General features: G+C 40.9%; 1 protein-coding gene across 3 annotated transcripts in view; it reads left to right on the top strand.

Moving 5' to 3' along the window:
- The window catches only part of TMEM117 (transmembrane protein 117), a 221,175-nt gene extending 206,712 nt beyond the window's left edge, over positions 1 to 14,463 (top strand). For 2 of the 3 annotated variants that reach the window (XM_074567222.1, XM_074567137.1), the window contains exons 7-8: positions 1,924 to 2,053; positions 11,523 to 14,463. In XM_074567222.1, the coding sequence (XP_074423323.1) occupies positions 1,924 to 2,053; positions 11,523 to 12,163 (771 nt within the window). In that variant the 3' untranslated portion in view covers positions 12,164 to 14,463. Of the gene's footprint in view, positions 1 to 1,923; positions 2,054 to 10,506; positions 10,593 to 11,522 lie in introns of those variants that run through there. The other variant, XM_074567317.1, reaches the window with a different exon arrangement.
- Positions 14,464 to 23,385: the final 8,922 nt, after the last annotated feature.

A 23,385-nucleotide genomic window follows, 5' to 3' on the forward strand; every position in this document is an offset into this window, starting at 1 on the left:
TTTGCTGAGACAAATAATGCAGTAAATTGCACATCTGACAGAACTGGCATTCTAGTTACTCATTATCAGGTAATATTCATACAGATCAGTAAAAATGCTGAACTTTTTTATAAAACTCAGATGCAAAGACACAGTCCAATACAAAATTCTGTACAAATTGTCTGTAAATCAGCAAAAGGCACTGTAGGAGCATTGGGGCAAGGCAAGAGCAGGATGCTGGATTTATGGTTCCATGTTTCCTTATTTCTAATGCGGAGTCCACAGCTCTCCATTTGTTTATCTTCAGGAATACGTAATGTATTTCTTCCTATTTATTCCTGGGTAAGAGTATGTATGAATTAACATGAGACACAACTCCAGAGATGTATATTAGATACTGTGAACTGAGAGCATACACTCATAAATTTTTTTATCTTTGGGCACTTTTTGAATGTCTGCTGACTGCAAGGGGATGGTTTCAGATGCAGCGTAAGGGATTGTGCAGCTGGGCAGTTATTACCATACCTCATGACCAGGAGTGCATGCATTGCATTAGTGATAAGGGAAAAGGAGAGCATCCTCATTTCTCTCATCTTCTGCATCTGTAAGTTGGCACTTTCTGTATCCCTGTGGACATTGAGAACCAGGTACAGAGGGTCAGGTTTTCTCCTTGCTTGTGCTCCTGTTAATCCATTTAACTCAGTATCATGATGCGTTAGCACAAATCAGCTGCTATTAGTGTTTGGGCCATGCTATTCCCTGCTGATAAAAGTCTTACATTTCCCTTCCACTGTAGAAAATGTTGGAGCTGCTTAGCAATTCTTGGAAGTTAAGTCGTATATAGTGATTTATCTTTCAGAGGCGATTCTTAGTTTTGAATAATTTTTTTTTTTTCATTACCCTGGTAGGAAACTTTCCAGACTTATAAAACTGCAAAGAATTGGAATTGGTTCTCTTGGGGAGATGGCTGTGCTGGAGTGGTTTTCATGTGAAGGAAGCACAAGTCACAGAGCTCCTCACATTTCAGATTCCTTTATCTTACTTTTAGCAATTCAAGTGCTTGTTGCAGTAGCTGGTGGGATACAAATCCAGGTGTATGCATGGGAACAGGGCCAGTATGTTTTTAGCAGCAGATCACCAACAGCCTGCAGCGCACAGAGTAACCACTCAGGCAGTAATTGTACTGATTCTACCACTATTGCTAGACTTTCAGTTTTGGCTGTAATGAGCCATGCTATTATGCCCATTTTTGAGTGACCAATGGTGGGTGCAGATAACCAAGTGAAAAAATTCCTTTAAATGCCGCTCCTCCTCAGCTGGCTTAGCACATGCTACTAAAATATGCATAATAATAGGTAAGAGCTTCTACATTTCAGCATTACCTTGTCAGCTGAAATACAGCAGAGGAGAAAACTGCGTTTGGATTGATTCAGACAGATTATGCTGAAGGGCCTGCACTTGCAGGGAGTGTTTATTTAGATGTGCTAAGGCCAAATACTGAAAACAGCCTATAATTGAACAAGTACAATACAAATATATGAAAGGTTTCAAGCGGTCAGGCCTCCTTTGACAATTTCTCGCCTGTAAACAGTTTGCCAAATTAGGAACAGAAGTTGTAACCAATATTGCAAGACTGCTATGTAGGTATTTGTATGCTTACACTATTTTGTACTATCAGCTGGTACAGTGGGTTCAATATTGTCATTCTGAAGCAAACTTTTAAACACATAATTACATGGAGCTGAAGTAAAAATCATATTGTAATATCTAATATAAACAAGGTATTCTATTTCAAATGGCTCAGTCAAACTTAAAGTAAGAAAATCCAATAATGGGAGGCTTAAAAATAGAATCTTTCCCTTTTATTAATTTAAGCCATTTTAAAGGGCAAAACTATACCGAGAAAGCTTTTCTTTAGGCTCTTACTTTTCTTTTTTTTAACAGGACTGGGAGTTTCCACATTTTATGGGTGATGTTGAAGTGAATCTTCCAGGCTTGCCATCTGCTCACATGCAGTTCAAAGTACCCTATTTCCAAAAGATCTTCAAAGAGGAATATCACATACATATAACAGGTATGTAATCTTACAGATTGTGACACAGTCACACAGTGAACTGCTTCTGTGTGATAGATATATGCTAACATGTTCTTAACCACATACTTTTTGTGTGTGGGTGTGTGTCCCGGATTACTATTTTTCTATCTGTGTATTTGTCTGTATCCATATCATCCATACATAAACATCTCGGGGAAATGAAGAACCTGTATCTTATGAATCAGCGAGCCCTGCTGTTTTTTATGGATTTCAGCAACTTCTTGTGACACTAAGTAATACCTTTTGTAGCTTCAGAGATCTTTTATCTAAAATTACTCTCCAGGGGAATTAGCGGCTTATTTCATTTTCAAATCTCTTATGTGTTCGGATGCCTTTGCTATGATTTATGCTGATATCTTTTCATAACTTCGGTCATTCTCATCTGGCAAAGGCCACTCATACGCATACTCCCATCAGCCATCTAACCAGAAGCAGACAGTTAAATAACATTAAATAAAATAGAATTGCAGTTATTCAAATGAATGGTACGTATAGATAAAAAGTACCTGATCCTTGCATACTGTGAGACATTATTTTAATAACAGTAGGGAATGAAAAAGAGAAGAAGTTTAAATAGGAATAAATATTTTGATTTTACCTTCAGGCTAAGCACAAGGAGCATAGTTCCTCTATATTGGAAGAGATGGATAATAATGGATAGCAAAAGAATGCAGGTGTGAATTGATAGGGGTCTTTAACCGCTAATGTAAACAATCACAGCACATGATACTGTACAGGAGTAAGATAGATGAGAGCGTCCAATGACACAGCCATATGAAACTCCTGCAGAGCAGGGACAAAAGGAGCATTCAGAGATGATACAAAGGTAAGGCCAAGAGCTAGCAGGTGAGTCACAAGCTCACCAGGCAGCAAAAGCCAAGGGAAGAAAATGTGCCAAGGAGGAAAGAATGATGAACCCAGGACTCAGTCGAGATAGGCTGAATGAGGCCTCAGAAAAGGCATTTTCAGCAAAAAAGGCAGAAATCTGAGAGATCAGGTTAAAAGCTAGAAAAGAAGAGAAAATGAGTGCAAAAGTTACCTGCTGGCTGTTGAATGAGGAAAGGCAAGTGGGCCAGTAGGAAGTACGCATGGGGGGATGGAAAGTTTTTCGAAATTGGATGTAGGTGCCCTGCTGGAATACTGAGAGAGAACAGCCAGCCAGCAAGAAGAAAGAAGGGCTGGGACACATCTGAGTGAGACCATTTGAGCCACTGGGGGTTTGTGGAACAGAATGAAGTAAATCTCATGGTCAGTGACTAGAAGGTGTAGGGTGAGAGATGGGATGTGTACATGAACACATTTTTCTCTCCCAAGTGAGAAAAAAGAGAGAGGGAAAAAAAAAAGAGTATAAACATCAAATATTTGATGTCAATAATAGGTATAGTATTCAGGGATAGTGAAAAATATTTTTTTTCCTAGTGCTCAAGACTAGAGCATGAATTTGGAGGGGCTCAGTCCCACAAGGTTCCCAGGTGCCCTGCAGTTATTTCATTGTATAAGGAGAAGTAGTGGAATGGGTACGCAGATGTGTATGAACAATGACTGAGGCATGACAGGGTTGGCTGTGCTATCATACGGAAACTCAGGATTTAATTAATGTAGATGAAAAACAATGGGTGATAGAAGAGGGACTGAAAAGCAAAGAACAGTTTTGCATTGCAGAAAAGACAGGGATATTGATGACAATCAGGGAAGAGCAAAGAATAAGCAACAGCAAAGAACATAAATTAGGGATCAGAAATACAACTGCTGGCAGTGCTGCTGTTTGAAAACAGACCAACCAACATAAAGCAATATTTATGCGTTGTAGAGTCTTCTACAGAGACGACTGGAGGCCTTTCTGATTTTCTGGCAAGAAGGCGTTCTTTTAATGAGGATGAACTAATGAATAGGGGCTGAGGAATATTTTTCCCTGCCTAGCATTAACCAGATCCATTTATTAGATTCACTAGACAAATCAATCCATTTGACTGCACATCACATAGTCTGTCTACAGACTGCCTGTTCTATCTCGGTGCTGCACCACCCTTTAGGAGATCTAATAAACAGCCATAACACATGGCACAAGAACCTCCCTTTGGGTAAGTTTTGCTTGAACCATCTGTTCTCGCCATCAGTTCTTGTCTTAGGTTAGGGTATCATCTTGGATCATTTTCAAGCTCTAGTAGTTGTGTGGATGTGTAGATACTTGTAATTTTCTGCTCAAATCAAGGAGCTAATAAAAGAAAGAAGTGGTTCAATATATATATGACAAGATGAATCTAATCCAATCTGAAATAAGGGTGGAGAGTGATGCGCAAATGCAACTGCAGCAGATGACATGGGGGTAGGACATTGATAATGGCAGGAGGCCTGCTGTATTTAAGCCCTGTTTAATGCATGGGATCCAGAATGTTAAATTTAACCATGGGACTTCTTTTAGTAACAAGCAGGAAAAGAAGATTAAGGCCTGAATATCATTTATTTTAGTACTTGCTATAGGGATGAAGTCAGGCTGTAAATCCATGACCTGTGCCCTGATTTGCAGAAACCATAAACCCTTTTCTCCCAAACAGCAAGGAGAAAGAAAGCATGGCTAAAGTACCATTTACCATATTTTTCCTGGCAATTTTTATTTTCCATAAGTTCTTTTACAATCAGTTTTGGTCGCTGTTGATTGATATAAATTGGGCAGCCCTAGGACTCCCCTGAGGAGACCTATTCGGTGCTGTGTTGCTCTAATGAGCAACGGTCCCACAAAGAAGCAGTAAAGGGACATTCAGAGGAGTAAAGGACTTCAAACCACCTTCCTGTTGGTGTGTGCTTAATGGCTTCATGCAAGAGCTGTACAGATGAAGGATTTCACAGTTACATGATCTGTGTTGCCAGCTCTCCTGATTTTGTCACAAGTCTTAAGACGGTTGGTTTTTTTTGTTTTGGTTGGGTTTTTTCGCTATTTTTTCTTAAAGTCTTGGCTGCTGACTTCAGTGACTACATGAGAATTTCAGCTTTTATATTTTTTAAAATAAAGCTCATGATTGCACAGACGAAGTGTTGCTTCTGCATAACTCCATGTCTAAAAAAGCAGATAAATAAAACAGTACTAAGTGTATTATTTTTAACCCATCTTGCTACTTCAAACTAATAACATACTTTCTGAGGCCTGACTTGTGATTTCTGAGTACTGTAAGTTGGCAGTAATGTTGAATTAACATCTGCAGCCTGCAGCTGATATTCTTCGGTGTAATTTTAAATTTACTATCAAAAGCATATTTTATTTTTACTGGTAACTGAGTACCGTGGTTTACTAAAATTTCTTTGCGTCTAGGAACTCCTAGCAAGCATCTACTTAGTATTAAATATTTTTATCCTGTTTTGGTAGCTGCTTTTATCTATGAACATCAAAAATAACTTGAATTCCTGCATCTGCTTAACTCATCTGGATTTCCCTTGACAGATGGTTCACTGCAATGTGTGTGTTTTCCTTCTTGGGCTGCTTTTTATGAAAATACATAATCTATCCTAGTTTCTATAATACCCAGGGAAATTTGTAAAACTTAAAAGTAAATTTTGTTACTTCAGATTCTTGCATGGTTAAAAGGCACTAGGGGGCCTGACTGGTACCCTTTAATAGCAGCACTGGAGATCCAAGAGCATCTGCTGTCAAGTGGGTGGATAAGTTTCAAATAGGAAATGTTCAGGTTTGGGTATCAGAACAGATGGGAGATTTTTCTGGCTGTTTATAAACGTGTTTCTGAGTGCTGATCTAGCCAGAGTGCCCTTCCACCCAAAGGAGAAATCACCACCTTCACGGCGGGTAAGTGCCTAGCGTGGCTGGCTCGTGGAGTTAAACCAAAAGTGTGTCTAAATTCAGGCCAAACATCACCTACACAGGGAAGCCTGAGGGAGCCCATGGGCAAAAATAGAAAGGTTAGAGGTAAAAACAAAGCTGTCCGTGCACACAGGTGTGAAAAAACCTCAGAGGATTTGCGGCTTAGTTCAGCTGTGAGTGGTCTTTATGCATGTATGTAGCTAATAACACTAATGTGACGGAAGATATGAAGAAATGTTTTGGAGATATGCGAATGTTTTACAGAGGTGCCTGAATGTTTTTAGACAAAAATTGCAATTGAGATAAGAGTCTAAAGTCAACATTTCCTACGCTAGACTGGCTGCAGTTGCACAGCATGAGGCCACTTGAGGCCTTAATAAGTGGGATTTTCACATCTCCTCTTGACCTCAGGAGAGGTGCTGAGGACTGGCTTCTACATAAGATCTCTATTTTTTCGGACATGACTGCTCTGTTGCAGAGTTGACATACAAAAATAAAAATGCTCCAGAACCAGCAGCTAGTTTGGGATATTTGGACCTGCAGGATCTGCCTCAGTTGTCCAGCAAATCAGTTTCATGTGGGATTGTGGACTAGTTGCTGAACCCCTTGTAGGCCTTATCATAGAATCACGGAATGTGTTGGGTTGGAAGGGACCTTTAAAGGTCATCTAGTCCAACCCCAGCCTCTTTATCAGCCTCTTTAAAAATGAGCACTGCCCAAACATCATGTTCATCTGGCAGAAATAGGTGCCTTTCTGGAAGAAGAAAAATCCATACCTTTTTCACCACAAGAAAGGCCCTGGCATTCACATGCAGTGCACGTTTGTTGTTCAGCTTCAGCAGGGAGGGGAGAGTGTTTCTAAGCAGAGGCCCGTTGTCCTGGTTTGAGGCTGGTGTTCAGAGCATGGTCCTACGGTGCAGGTCCAAACTGCCGTAAGTGGAGACAGTTGTAGTGTCAAGGTTTCCCATCTGGTGAGTGCCCAAGCCATGAGGATACAGTTGTCCTCAACAGCCATGCTTTCCCTGAAAATAGAGATCAAGTTTTCATCCCCAAATGATGATTGTAGGCTACAAAGCCTAGAAAAGGGTGTCACATTCTGCATCACAGACTAACAGACATCCAGAATATGCTCTTGTCTGGCTACATGCCTCCATTTTTTCTTTTTGGGGATCTTTATTGAATCAAATTTCAATATTGCACCACATTTCCCAATACACCAAACCAGATTCCTGACTCCCCAAATGTCATGTGTAGCACGTAAGAACTTCAGTCATCAGCCAGGTCCACTTTTAGGTAGTGCATGGCTGAATGACAGAGGCTGTTTTAACTTCTAATTTTCTTCATTGTAACTTCATTGAAGAGTCTGGGTATAATTCTTTGGGGAACTGATTGACTAGCCTTCCAGTCTTGAGAGCTGATCTTACTACATCCTTCCATTTCAAATTGTGTCTATGAAAACTCCACCAGCTTCAAGAAGGGCTAAATGGTGCCAGGTACACACCAGTATTCTTGGCCGTACAGACCACTGGAGTACAACCAACAGTAGGGCAGGAGTGGTACTGACCCTACGGAAACTGGTTAAGAGACAAAATAAATGACTTCATAATGTCGGACTCCATTTTCCCTTATCACCTTTAATCTGTAATTAAATTTGAAGTGCTGTAAAATAAATTCTAAATATGTTTTTTAAGAAAATGAATACCTATAGCTTCATAATATATTTATTCTGATTCTTCGCAATACTGTAAGCTTGAGCTTGTTTATGTGCAAGATGAGAGGTCAGGAGTGACTTCTAATTTACCAAGTTTATTTCCTATATAAGCTTGATATATGACTTAAAGTTTGCTTTAAAAAGCACTATGCTAAAATTAAGGTGCAATATATAATCATTTCATATACATAGATTATACACATGTGTAATGTTAAAGCTTGGTCAGTATTATAAATCTCAAAAATTACTTGTCATGGGGAATTACCATCAAATAGATATTTTGTGAGTGGAGGCTGTCAGACCTCTTGATTCAGTCTGCTTCGAACATGTTTATCACTGATCTAGGAGGATTGCTTGGTAAAATGGGCTTATTTGGCTATCACACCTGCTAGTACAGCGGAAAAGTACATGTCTTGGAAGAGGGATAGACAGCAGAGGACACTGTATTCTAGTAAGAGGCAAATACTTTCAGTAAGTAACCAAGACAGCACTAACTCCCAGTCATTTTGTGTCTAAGGAGATTAACGCAGCCCTTGGCTACAGGGAGTACTGAGTAGGTGTAGGAAGATGTCATTGTGTTCATATATGGTTTTAGCGAGACTGTTACTCATATACAGTGTTTGCTTCTGGTGATGACAGTGTTCAAAATAAAAGGAAAAATCACAGAGCTCATCGAGCATGACAGTGACGCAGAAGATGGAAAAATTGTCTAGAAATGAGAAATTTAAGGAGTTTTGAGAAGATCCACTGTAGAATACAGGCAAGTCTCAGGCAACTAACTGCCACTTAGGTTGCAGTTCATCTTAATTAACTGGGGTTTCTGCATTGAAGCTGTTTATTTAAGCACCCTATATAGCCCACGCTGACCCAAAGATCCCAACAGCAGAGCTATGGGCTGTGCTCCTGCCTGCCTAGCTCTGTTGAGGAGCTGAGTGAGGGAGCTTCAGGTTCATGCTTTTTATGCAACAGGAATCTCTTTTGTATCAGGTGAGCACTCAAATTCTTAACATGAGGGTGAAGCCTTTTTTAGACAGATCCATCTTAGAAAAGATTCACAATTAAGAAACCACGATGTAGGATAGATACTACATGAAGCCTGAGATCAAGCAACTGGCTACCTCTATCCAGCATTTGCAGTGTTTTCTGCTAGCTTCTTAGTCAACTTCTTCACCAGCTGCAAGCTTCCATCTCAAGTCCTACTCCTTAGGTGGCTTGCTCTGCACATGTCGCATTTAGGGCAATGCGATTGGTGTGAAATCTACTGGGTGCCATTATGCCTAAAGAGGAGGTAGGTCATAGCTCAGCATGGCAATGTCTAAGATTCCTTTGTCAGTCATACCTGAAACCTACAATCTAGAAAATCATAACAGTGTCTTTTGGCCTTTATAAAGGCCATCTCAATAATGTCCCCATCTCACTGTGCTTCCTATTTTAACCTTTCAGTTGTCTGTTTTCTCCCTCCACATCTTCACTCTTGCCATGTCCAGCTGAAGGGAAAGAGCAATACTGGTCTTACATGAGTTTTTCCCCTTCCTACTATCCTTAGGGTCTCACAGACCTCTCTGGAAAGTCACCTGTCTTGGCTCTACAGAAACGCAAAGTACCACAGATAATATTTTGATGAAGCCAATAACAAAAGAAGTGGAAGGTCTTTTTGGATGAGCTTATAATGCATTTTCCTGGGAAAAGAGTATGGCTTAGGGAATTAATTTTGGGGCAATGCAGCAAGCGGTTGCTTTCTGCTTGAAACAGCTTTCTGGTTGAGACACAGAGTAATATTTGATGACAGATTATTGTTTCAAAAAGTGCCCAAGAGAACAACCATAACACAAAAAGCAAGGTTTGAATGCAGTAAATCGTGTTTTCTTTCAAACTGGCCATAGATAAACAGACAATGGTTCTAATATTTGTTTCATTGTCATTTGCGTTTAGCCTATTTTCCTAAGGAAATGAGAATTATGTGATCCTGTTCTCTGTGTGGATTGCTCTCACTCTCTATCCAACACTCAGTCAGCATCAAATAACTTTTGAACCCGGGGCCAGTTTCAAAAACGTTTTTCAGAGGGTGGGAATCTGAAAAATAGTGACATTAACACTGTGTCCTAAGAAATGGTGGTTAGGTAAAGGAGACTCATCTACGTTAGTGCCCAGCTGAGGAAAAAGCGGGGAGAAGTCGGCTATTATGTTCTGTTTGACAGCAGCCAACTGATCAGTGAATATATGTGTCCCAGCCAGCCCATCAACACACACTATGCAAGATACATTCTGTCCCTGTCTGTTGAAAGGTCATATGTGATGGGGAAGCTAGGGTTATTCTGTTGGAGAGAAACACAGGAAATGCAGGGCAGAAATCCACAGGAAACAGCATCAAAAGGGAGTGTATTGTTTGTTATTGTATTTCATATTTTAACATCATTTTCAGTGTCTTGGTGTTGATTTAAGGAACTTACATATTGTAAAATGTGGTGAAAAGCTTCTAAAACCATAATTTTATTTAACGGGTCCATTATAATATTGATGAAAACACAGAAAAAAAAGATAGAGGAGTTATTCAGGGATTATGTGAACAGGAATAGCTGCAAGGTCTTTTCAGTGCTGTTGATTTCTGGATAGCAACAGTAACAAAAGAAAATGAACATTCTTGTTCATTTTCAGTCTAAGTATAATCTAGACTGAAGAGGACTATTAAATACAATTGCTGAAATGCAAGGAATTACTGTCCTTACCCTCCTCAAGCATTCTGGTCGTACAATTTGAACACAGACTTTCAGGAACAGGAATCCATTTATTCTTTCCCAAGCCGATGACATAAGTGGTTTGATAGGTACTCTGATACTTTCGTTTTCTTTTTCACTTGAAACATATTTAAATATGATTCCAGTATAGACAAATATAATTCATCACCAACAGGACCAATCCTCCATGAATGTCCTTCTACATAATGCTGACATGTAGATTTGCTGGGTTCCTGTGTGGTGCCAGTCATCACTGCACAGGTAAGATCTTAACGTATGCCCACCTAGAATGTAAGAGATGCTTTGACTATGAAAATAGTATAGTTTGTTTTGTGTATTCTTAGAATAATTTGGTTAGAAGGAACACCTGGAGTTCATCTGTTCCACAACCCTACTCAAAGCTGGACCAACTTTGCAATTGCATCAAGTTATCTTTAATGTCTTTTGGATGCCTGTAGGAAGCATACAAAAGACTAATTTTAAATAATAAAAGGAGAAAGGTTTCCTCCTCCAGAATCGCAGGAGCTTAATGTTAGGCTATGAGTCAATCCCTGGAGGAGTTTCTCATTACGCAGACTATAGGAAAAGCTAAGCTGACTACCCTCCCAAGACTACAGTCAGCCCTTGCTATTTCTTGAGGGTATAATATCTCTAAATCACATTTTATGCAATTGTCCCCACCTGATTATGTCTGTGCACCATGGTTGGTATGCCAAACAATGTATGTATATACTCTTAAAATTTACATAATTACCAACCCCCAAAACCTCAGTCACTTCAGTCATTCCTGGCATATAAACAGTTCTATCAAATAGTGCCTTTTCATGGAGAATTTCCATGTGAATATTTTCTAAGCCTTGCAATTAATGCTTTTTTAGGCTTTTTGATCTATACCACCACATCACCTACAGGTCTAATCAACAGGTCATCTACAAACTGCAATGTGAATTCAACTGATATGCTGCTGTGCTTGCATTACAAAATTATTTTATTATGTGCCCAGACCTAATTCTGAAATGCTAAGGGATATTCAGCATAAATCTGACTATGGTGGAAATTTTATTACAACTTTGCTTTACAGATTAATAAAAAAAGGATTATTTTTTCTCTGAGTAACTTTTACATATGACTGCATTTGTACTGCTTCTGAAATGGATATGTTAGATGACAGAACTTTCTTTTTCCAAACAGGCAAATGGTTTAACTATGGAATTATCTTCCTTGTTTTAATCTTGGATCTGAATATGTGGAAGAACCAAATATTTTACAAACCTCATGAATATGGTCAATATATCGGTCCTGGACAGAAGATCTACACAGTGAAGGACTCAGAAAGCTTGAAGGACCTCAATAGAACTAAGTTATCTTGGGAGTGGAGATCAAATAACACTAACCCGTTGACCAACCGGACCTATGCTGAAGGAGACATGTTCTTGCACAGCAGATTCATAGGCTCTAGCCTTGATGTCAAATGCCTGGCTTTTATTCCAAGTTTGCTGGCTTTTGCTTTGTTTGGTTTCTTCATCTGGTTCTTCGGGCGATTTCAGAAAACTGACCAAGGCATGGAGAACTTAGACAAATCATACACAAGAATGAAACGAAAGTCACCGTCAGATATGGGAATGACACGAGAAAATACACAGGTGTTAGTAGAAGAACCATTAAGTTTTCAAGAACCACATCTCGTATCCATAAAATCAGACTTAAGTGAAATAGTCTTCAATTCTTCTCTCCTAACTTCTGAAAACTTGAACGCACAACTGAATGAGCAAGATAGCCCTTTACAGCCAGTACCAGAGTCCTCTGTCCCTAAGAGTAATCCTGTGACATAGAGGAAAATACCCAGGAAAATCAGTTTAAATAAGCAGTTACTATAAGATTTCAGTTTTACCTTTTGTAAGTTAAGATTTCCATAGTGTTTAGAATAAGAAACTCAACCTATACCAAAAGGTGCTCAGCATGCTTTTTCTAGGAATTTTGTTTTTTACTTGTATTATAGTATGTGCCTACTGTATATCTAACATTCCTTTATAGATTGCTTCCCAAACTTGCACAAGCTATTTATTAATACATTATCTTAACTGTATAATAGTGTATTAGATGATTACTTGCAGGTATAAAATTCTACCGTGGTGGTGCCTTGAGACATTAAACTGTTTTTTAACTCAACACCAGATGTATAGCACAGTTCTTCTAATCTATTTTGCAAAGCTTTTTTGTATATGGTTATTTCAAGTATCATTTGATGTCTTGACGGAGGAGATAGTTATTCCTAAAGAAGGGTTTCTGTTAGGACATCACAACTTGACTTTGTTATTTACTCATCTGTGAAGTCAGTGACTTTGATGACCGGACTGCAGAGAAGCATGTTGATTACCTTTTTATTTTTGCTGGCTAGCTGCCAAACACAAATACAGATTCATTATGCAGTAAACAGCAGAGTGATAATAAGGCATGGGTCACTACTTGTGGAAATATGACTTTCTCCATCAGTAATAGCAATTAGGTGATAATGCCTAATTATATTTCTCCTAATTAAAGATAAACTGCTCCTCGATGAAAAGTTTTGCCCTTCACCTTTTAGAAGCAGAGGTGAAAGTACGTGGTCGAAGCAACTCTTTCCATCATCACACCAAACCTATGCAACATCAAAGAGCCAATAGAGTGATTACAGTAAAGGGCACAAAGCCCATTAAATCCAGTATTGGTGTGGTTCAGTGCAGATAAGGTCTGGGCATACATGAAACATACGTAGAAACACAGCACGCTGTCTGTACAGTCTAACTTCTCCAGTTACTGAATAAATGTTTAGGGGCTTTAATTAAAATAGCTTAAGAAATGAATTTTATACCCTTTTTTTTCATTCATTCATTACCCATGAATAAGTGTATCCTGGACGCAGAAACATAGACAAACTGTGGTTTTTGCTTTTTTGAAGGGGACTTTGTAATGTGAATTCCTCCGCTGTATGATCAAACTATATGTACTGAGAAATTGCATATCTAAAACATCAGAAAGACTCTGATTTGCCTCTAATTTAGTTCTATAAATTGTTGTTACGAGTTACTAAATAATAAGTCATTTTTAAGTCTGAATTATTTCCCTGTCATTTACTGGTGTTGCTGTATTTTGTCTTTGTGACTTCTTTATCTCCGTTGTTTTGATCTATCTGCTTTTAAGTTTTTGGAATGATGAATTTAGCATGCATAATAGAACTATGCATTTATTAACTGTCATCACTTGAGAGCTAATTTTAATAAAAATCATTCAACAATTGTTTATTATGAGGCAGGAACATATATTGTTAGTTTTGCAATTTTTTTAAAATATTTTACCCATGCATTGTCCTATTTAAAATCATAAATATTTCTGACACTAAAAAAGACAGGCTGTACCACAGTAATGTCAAAATCAAATATTTTGCTTTTATGGAACATTTAATATTTCATCAGGAGAAAGTTCACTTTATAATCAGACTAAATCTTTATCCATTAAAAATTATGACTAAAAATAAATTTATTAGCTTTTGCCTACTGCAACCTGTAAACTTGTATAATTGACTTAAGATATAGTCGAAGACAAGCCATTAATTAGTAATGGTAAAACACTGTGAAATCCTGCTTGACTATATAAAAGGTGACTATATTGATGTTTGACTTTCAAACAGCATTTGATTTCTTAAGTAGTTAAAGAAATAGCTGATTAATTTTGCAGCTACATGCTTCTCTGTATGTTTTGGACACTGTAAACCCAAGTACTGAAAATCTCCCATTAACTCATTTTTCCTTTTTGTGCATAGGAGTGGTTAAATCCATTAATATGTAGGCAGAAAATGAAAGAATTACTTGAGCCTTACAGCCTGCATGATTACATGACTCTGAGAAAACTGTTATTAAGCAACTGATCCGCAGCTAAAGCAATTCTGTGACCTCACATTCAGTTAATGCTTTTAAGGTCATTATAAGCCTGCATGAAAGAGAGAAAAGCATCAAGTAATCCTAGCTTTTGCATGAGTATTTAAAGAAATGGTCAAGCAGAGAGGCTGCTTATATCATGAATTCATAAGAAGTTAAAAGTTTCGGTGTAGCCGCTCACCATGGTCAACTCATCAATTTAATTAAAGGAGGAAGGACTCCTCAGTTGTGTGGGAGTCTTATTTGTAAACACAGACACAGATGGGAGAAGAGAAGTATTTCCACTCCCTGCTTCCAGTGTTGAGTTTGAGAAGCCTGAGTTCGGTGGCTAGGCTTACCCTAAACTCCTCCTGAAGCAGGCAGAGACTGGGGAACTGAACACCCTAAAGGTGATTCAGTACCTAACTTAGTCATTTATCTCTGCATTAGTGAGTAGCGCAACTCAGCAGGAATGGGTTTGTGGAGTGAAACAGCTGGTGCTGAGGACCCAGCAGCCACACTTTGTGCATTTCAGGATTTTACTTCAGTTTAGCTCATGTCTGGTCCTTATAAACTGAATGCACGATAGTGGCTGGAGTATGTTTCGGACAAATCTCATTCACGTGCAGAGACCATGCAATTTGAATTAGGAGAGAGTAAGAAGCGGGCACAGTCTAAACTGCATTCCTGAGCTGAGCTACTAATGCAGAGTCATCCTCAGTCTTCTCCTGAAGCAACTTGTTTTCCTCCATGGACCGTAGAAGGGTCAGTGGGAGACTGAGTGGCTAAGTAGGAGGGTGAAATTGGTTACCCGAAATGGGAATATTCCGCCTCCACGCACATTCATTGTTTTCAACTCTTGATCATTATTAATATTCTGAAATGCTTCTTTAACTCAAACCACTCTGAAGTGCTTTCTAGTACAGTGCCCATCGCTAGGACCTTGATATGGATGGTTGACCTTTTCCTGAAAGCCTAACTATTACACAAATTCTTTCACCTTTTTTTCTTTGCCTGAAGAAGAATCCATAGAAGGGAAGAAACTTGAGGAAGTGTCAATTTTTCACACACTGCACAAGTCTCCATTCTGCCCTCTATAATAAACGACCTAGCAGCTGCCATCACTACTGGGCTGGCCTGCGTCTGCTTTGTCAGAGATCAGATTTGGTACAATGGTTCTTTTTTTTTTTTACCATAGATACACTGTACGGTGATGGATGATAGATACTGCCTAAAATAGCATGCATAGAAGAGACATCTCTAGGATAAGCACATAAGATTTATGAGCCCACAGGTGCCTATAAATTGCCTTAGCGTCCTCAACAATTACCTTTGCGGAGATAGAAATGACACGGAGCAAACAGAAGGTAAGAATGTTTGTAGAAAGTACCTTAAATATAATATTCATGCTTATGAAAGTGTATATGTATGTCTAAAATCCAGTTGTATAAAACGTGTATGTGTATGTATGTTAGGAGCCCAGGGATTAGTTGATTCTGTTGGGGGAAACTGCTGAGTCTCAGGCAGACGATTCGCTACTGCCCTCTTTATTCCGCGTTGCTCCAGGAGTCAGTTACTCCAGGTTGCTTCTTCTCCTCTGCCTCCACTTCTATTGCCTAGAAAATACAAAACCAAAAAAGAACATTTAATTGCACTATCTGCTTCCCCAAATTACGTTTTTGTCTAATTTATGCAGAAAGTAAATTTTTCCTGTTTTAAAAGATTTCTGTCCTCTCCAGCTAGTGTCATCGTACTCTGGGCTACTGCGCTGTATTGCAGTAGGTGTTAAATTATTGCTTTTCCTGCGGTGAGTAGCCTTCATCATGACAACCACCTGGAAACAAAGAGCAGACACCTCTCAAAGACTGGAAAGGCAGCAATTCACATACTTCCTAGACTGGCAAGATCATTTTCCCACAAGTGAACAGGTTATGACTCACTAGTAAAAGATGTAACAGATTTTTAATACAATGCCCTTAATTTTAACAGCCTTCTAGGAGGGACTTAGTGGGAGAGGACTTTTTATCTCAGGCCATAAAGTTGAAGTAGTTACGGTCCTGCAAGCAGAGTCTTTCAGCTTTTTAGGGTACATTTTAAAGTAAGCAGCTTAAACTTTGCGCAGATTGCAAGAACCGTAAGAATTAGACAGACCAAACTGTGAATAAGAACATAAAGTTGATTAACCTGTAGCTGCCAGGTGCAGGATGTAGACAAAACACACATTTATCAGACGTTAGAGTGAGCCTGTGCTTGGAATTATGAACAGTGGCATGCAAGGATTCAAACTGTATTTATCAACAAACAGTTGCAGCCCCTTTATCAACAGAGGTGCCACTGCAAACACCGGACAGACCAGCTCTTCTAACCTACGGTCTCTCTCCTGTCCATCCCTTCTAAGCCACAAATGACAAAGGGGTTGTTCATTTCCCTGTGCACTCAAAACTGTCCTGTGGGGAGCCCGGGCTCCCTGAATGTGATGTGGCATGGCATTGCGATTCCTAATATACAAACTCCCAAGTAGGACAGCCAAGGACAAGCAAAAAGAGGAAGTCTGGTCTGTGAGTTCCACCACCTTGAGGTGAAGAAGAACGGCTTACGTCACCATTTCAGAGGCAAATCAATATAAATGGAAGTCTTGTTTCATAGGAACACAAGGGGGAAAATGGAGAGACAGCAAATCACTATAGATGCCTATAGATGCCTTTCCATCCCCTTCAGATATTCAAATAGAAGCAGCAAGTCCCTGTTCCCAAATGCTCACAAACAATTCTCAGCTTCCAGATGACTTCTGGGTGACTAGCTCTTCTGGGTGACTAGCTCTTCTGGATGACTAGGTTTTAACACCATCTTATTTCTCTCCTAACACTTCCTCTGCATGGGGGATGTCAGCAGCTTTTCACTGTTTGGGGGAAGAGGGTAGTTTTCTGAACAAGAAGTAGGGAAGAAACTTATGAAGGAGAAGCCCTGTGAGGCCACGTTCTCCACAGCAAACTCCTTGTTGGAGAGAGAAAAAGCATAAATCCAGCTCCTCTGCAAAGAGGAGTGTAGTAGCATCCAGTCCTTTCAGAAATAGATGTTACAGCAGCAGCGCAGTCACAGAGATACTTCTAATCTCATGCTTTTCTTTTGATGTCTGGCAATTGGGGTCTGCGGAAGAGCAGCTTATCTGATTCCTGCAGGCAGGTCATAGACCTGGGCCTCATGCTGCTTTGTGACGTCTGGAGCACTTCTCTGCATATTGAATTCCTCCTTTCCCCGCTGCCCCCCCCGCCCCTCCCCCCCCCCCAAGTCTGTTTCATTCTTCTTTTTTTATTTCCAATAATTTTTTATTGTTAGTGACCTGAACCGCAGATCACCCACCAAAGGCCCATAACTGCTGTTGTTGGTACAGTACCATCTGTACACGGGCTCTGCCCAGCCGAGGAGATTCTGCCAAAGCAACAACAGGTGCCTTTCCTAAAGCTCTGTCACAACCTAGGGACAGGTCTAGGGAGAACACGGTTCATTGCAATACTGTATGCTACGTGCAGAACGGGTTTTGGTCCTTCTAACCAGGTCCCTCCATGGAGCATTACAAAGGAACGTTTACAGACCGGGTTATTTTTATGACTCGATGTATTTATTCAAGAAGACACATGACTGTGTAACTTTAAAACACTCGGAGCCCTGTCTTTGTTGTTGCAACCTTCTTTGCTCTCAGCTACATGCGAAGGAAACATGGGCCACGTGAACATAATAGATGTTTTCCTCAAGTCTGCCCTCATTCCAGCTCTTCAGTTCCTGGGGAAAAAAGGCTTTCAGCCTGCTCATGCGCACAGCCCCGGTGTGTCCTGCCTGGCATAGCTTCAAGGCTGGGGATTTTAAGAAAGATCAGGCTCCTTTCTTCTCTGCAGGCAGACACGTACTGCTGCCGTGGCTGGCCGTGGTGTGATTCCTACCTATTGTCAGGGAAAAGAGAAAGACAAGCAGCAAGGGGTCACAGTAGTCAAAACTGAAATGCAATATTTGTTTCTAAAAAGCCAATATTGGCTGATTGTTTGCTCCCTCCTTTTTGCCATTTTTCAGAGAGGCAGTTTGAGATGGATCAGGACGTTTCCTCAGTTATCAACTCCTCTTTTTCATTGTTTCTTTTTCCCGTGGGATCCTTTCCCACCGTTTGCTACTATTTAAATCTCTTTGATCCTCAGCATCCACAAAATGCAGTTTCCATTCAGGATCTTCCTTTCTTCTCTGCTTACCTACCCTTCACTTGCATATGTTCATAGGACAGTTCAGATGGGAAGGCATTTTAGCACAAAGCAGGATCCGCTCTGACCTCAAACCAGGTTGCTCAGGGCTTTATCTTTGCAGGTATTGAAAATATCCAAGAATGGAGACTGCACAACCTCCCTGGGCAACTTGTTCAAAAACCTTCTCAGCATTGCAGTGTAAATGCCGCCACTGGTAGAAAACTGCAAGAGAGATTCCCAGGAAGTGGGAATGAGCAAACTACGTGCAAACCACGACAAGTGACACAGTGTGAAGCCAAAGCTATCAAGATGAGAGCTTGGCTCCGTTCAGGTACACTCTGCCCTCTGGGAGTGAAGCCACACCAGTTCTCGCTAGATGCTACACAGGCATAACTGAAAGCAGAAAATGGCGTGAAAGTATTGAAAAAAATCAAGATAGTTTCTTTGTGATGCCGAAGTTAATTGTAATTCTGTTTCATACTGATGTAACTGGTGTCTGTTTATTGCCTGGTACTGTATTTGCATATTGAAGAAGTCAATTATCTCTTCAATTTGCAATCCTTGGCTCATGTAATCAATTACCCTGAGTGAATGTTTAACATTAGTCATGAAAGAGTCATACTTTATTATATTGCATCTAGAAGAACCAGTAGCACCCATTAGTAGAATGGATTATTACATTTTTGTAAAACCTGTATGGAGGAAACCAATTGAATAGCTGAACTTATGCATTGCCCAAGTCATTAATCTATACAACCATACTGTGATCTTTATTAACTGGAAAATCATTTAGATTAGCTGAAAAAAAAAGACTTGTTTCTTCTCAGACTTCCATTCATATTGACTTTCCATTACTGGCCTCATGTATGTCTGCACACACAAGAGTGTTAGAACTAATCTCCAAAAGGAAAAATAGATTAGAAACCAATGCCTGCATGTAGTGTGGATGAAGGCCAGGCTGGTCAGGGGGTTGTTTTGTTTTAATTGAGGTGTAGACAGTGCAACTAAGGAGCCCTTCCCTCCCAGCAAGTCTGGCAGAGGCAATCAGAAGAAAGCTGGCCCCAGTCAAGTTCTCGTCTGGGAAGGTGGCAAGTTACTTAAAGAAATGCGAAAGGGAGAATGACAACTTTGCAGAAAAGCAGGAGGTTTAAGCAGTAAAGGAGAGGATGGATGTACAAAGATCAAACAAATCAATACCATTTAATCCACATTTGTGTCTTAAAGCAGTAGCTTATCTGAAGAGCCAGTGTAATTTTAAAGGGTAGAAAGACAAAGGCAAAGGAAGTAGGCAGTAAGAGACTATCTTATTCAAAAACAGGTTATTAAAAAAGTATTGATGGACTCTCCCTCCCTTGAAACAGAGATAAATGTCGATGATGACTGCTTCTGAGACACTGCATGCCTTACTGACCTTTCCTTGACAGGTTTAAGGGGACATAAAGGGAGTCAGCGTGCTGGTGGCTACTAAGTCTTTTGGACAATGAAACATATACTCAGTGGTCAGAGTTTCAGTATTTAATCATTCATAAAATCATTTGCTGAAAGCAGGCATTGCTTGAGCCAACAGCAGCTAGAATTAATGTATTCCAGAACTGCAGCAGCTCCAGCTGCTCCAGATGTTTGAGGACCTTTGTGAAGTTCGTTCCCTGTCGACTGTGGCAGCCTTGCCAGGTAACGCTGCTGAGGACGCACGTGTGGCTTAACTTCTGTGTCATCCTGCGATAACACCAGCCCGATCCCACAAGTACAGATAATTTACAGTAATCATTGTTTCCACATTTCCATGGTTACTGGAAAGAGAAAGATTTCTATTTTTGCTTCATGAAACTATACAAAAATTGAATGTTTTCCAAAATCTGTGCAAGGGTAAAATTAAATTGTGAGCAGACAATATAGCCGTTTTCCTTTCATGTGTGCCATCTCTTTGCTCTCTTTGCACCCTTTCCATCACTTCTGACCTGCACAAATCCCACCAGCTCCATAGGAAGGCTGCTCCTCAGAAATAATCCCAGAGGGGGCAGAGATCAAACTCTTTCCTATGGGGTCCTGGGGAGACTTCAGGCATCGCTCATTCAAAAAGAAAAAAAAAGAAAAAAGAATATTGATTCCATGGTCTAAAGAGTTTGTTATTTCTATAAACGCAGCTAAAGCAGATGTGGCAGAAGTTGACAGCAACCTCCTGCTCCATTTTCACAGTAAGTCTGCCTATGAGGGCCAATATACTTATTTGTTGGACCTATCAACTATAGGTGGGCTTAGTGTGCAGCATTTAATGAAACCTCCATGGAAATGTGTGTTGTTGCACCTGAAAGAGTGGGGTTTTGTTTCAGTTTTCAAACCCAGGCGATACCTCCATCACATAAGAGAGCACAGTGAGGAGTCCTTAGTCAATAACCACTCTGCGCTAACAGGTTTGTGAAATTCATGCAGGGCCATCCAAAGGTGCAAGCTCGGGTCCACGTGCACTGTGTGGGTATTTTAGGTCACTGCACCTGGAGGGTTAGCCCTGTTGCTCTAAAGAGTGTTACAAAGAGGAGGTGTAATAATGGTCTGACTAGACTTCAAAGGCATCTGGTTCATTTGGGTGTATTTTAGTGCCTTGCAAAAGGCACGTGAAGGATTAAACACAGATGGCCCCTTTTAATGGCTCCAACTTTACATCACAAAAATCTCCACCATCTCTGTGGAGAAGAAAAGGAGGCAGTTAACAAGACCTTTCCTAGAGACCTTTCTGCTCCATCTTCTGTAGTCTGCTGGAAAAATGTCCTTTGCTCAAACTACCCACTCATCTCATTGCTCTTGTCACTATTTATACCGCAGGAGCTTGTGAGTACCTTACACAAATAAGACTATAAAGATCGGAAAGGAACTGCTTGAAGAATTTGCAATACAAAAGTCAACCGAAGGTAGAAAGGAAAATTAAAAGGCTGAGATGTGAAATCACTTGCCCAAGTTCCGAGAAGTCAGGCATCCCATTGCTTGTCTATTTTATTAGGACTTTGGCCTTTCTATTCTGTTGCTGTCAAATGTTTGATTTGCTTCATGAGATTCACACGCACAGAGACACTGTGTGAAACATCCCAGGAACAGGATGAGGCGTATTTCACCCTGGCATATATTCCGTCTGGAGAAATGAAGTTTTTGAAGTCAGAAGGCCGGTTTGCTAGCATCAGACATCCCTTGTCTCCTGCCATGAAAATGCCAGCAAGGTGGCTGTAATGAGAAGTGGAAATACCTCACTTCTTCCTCAACTGCCTTCCTGACTTCGCTGATCTCAGTCTGGGTTCAGATATTGAGAGTCTGGAAAATAGATTTCAATAGTGCTGCATATCACAGCAAGTAACATGCAAAGAAGTTACAAAGCTGTTCTTTATCCCCCTAAACGTTGGCATCCTATTGTTTCTTTGCAAATTGTATTTTGCAAAAAGGAAGTAGTTAAATTCCTTTTCATAGTAAATGCAAAGACTGCCAGCACTTATGGGATGGCAACTTCAGAATTTATGCCCGGTTGTGTTTTCCTTCAGCTGTATCAAGTGTCACCAAGAAGCAACACTGGAAGTTCAAAAGACAAGCAGTGAAAAATATTCTTCTAACATGCTCCTGTCGTGTATGCTGTGAGTGCATTAATTTTTGCTGGAATGATGAAACAGGGAGACCTGTAAAACAACAATCCATTTGTAACGGGATTCTGCACGTAGCGTCCTGATACACAGTCTCATCTGAGATGTGAAAGGGCCCTGTCAGTGTCAGTGTGATAGATACTATTTTTAGGGACAGGATGAGGGGAAACATTAGCCGAGTGAGAGCGCGTGTGAGCAGCAGGACGTGACAAGTGCTGCGCGGTGCCTCAGCCTGCGCACAGCCGGGCTGGGGTGTTTTGCCGATCAAGGTCAATCTGAGCACACAGGGACTGGTGAAAGGCAGGCGGTGGGAGAAACCCTGCTCTCCCTCCGTGTGTGGTGACAGCGCACCGGCCAGGCGCCTGGGCAGCTATGGGGATGGCTGCGGACATGCAAAGCCCCAGCCTGGGGCCGCCTGGCAATTTGCTGCCGAAAGCATATGTAAGTCACCACTAACAGACCTGCTGCTGCTTTTAGTTGAGCTTGGCCAGTGCAGTCTCATTTCTAAGCCGTCTCCAGAGGTGGGAGGAGAAAGCCAGGGCACTCTGTGAGCTGGGGAGGGGGGGCTGGTCACGGAGCAGTGAGACGTCTCTTCCAACAGCAAACACCTGGCACCAGGAGAGGTGGCATCACCGCACGCCTCTGCTCCAGTCTGCGGCAGGGCAAGAAAGTGGAGCAAGACCACACCCTGCATCTTCTATCCCATTACTTTATGGGGAATCATAGAATCATAGAATGGTTTGGGTTGGAAGGGACCTTAAAGATCATCTAGTTCCAAGGCCTCTGCCATGGGCAGGGACACCTCCCACTAGACCAGGCTGCTCAAAGCCCCGTCCAGCCTGGCCTTGAACACTTCCAGGGATGGGGCATCCACAGCTTCCCTGGGCAACTTGTTCCAGTGCCTCACCACCCTCACAGTAAAGAATTTCTAATTTATATCTCCCCTCTTTCAGTTTAAAACCATTACCCCGCATCCTATCACTACACTCCCTAATAAACAGTCCTTCCCCATCTTTCCTGTAGGCCCCCTTCAGGTACTGGAAGGCTGCTGTAAGGTCTCCCTGGAGCCTTCTCTTCTCCAGGCTGAACAGCCCCAACTCTCTCAGCCTGTCCTCACAGGAGAGTTTCTTCTGCCTGTGCATTTCATCTGTGAAACCTCTGTCTCATTCTGGTGTCAGTGGACTCCAACACGAGTGAGATGCAGCATCCCCCAGCATGGGGACCACAGTACAGTGGGAGCAGGATGCCGGCATGGCTCCTTTGCTCCCAGCCTGGCTGGCAATGGCTATTTTGGATTGGAAAGGATATTGGA

This window comes from Larus michahellis, chromosome 1 (genome assembly GCF_964199755.1).
Source record: "Larus michahellis chromosome 1, bLarMic1.1, whole genome shotgun sequence".
NCBI classification, from domain to species: Eukaryota; Metazoa; Chordata; class Aves; order Charadriiformes; family Laridae; genus Larus; species Larus michahellis.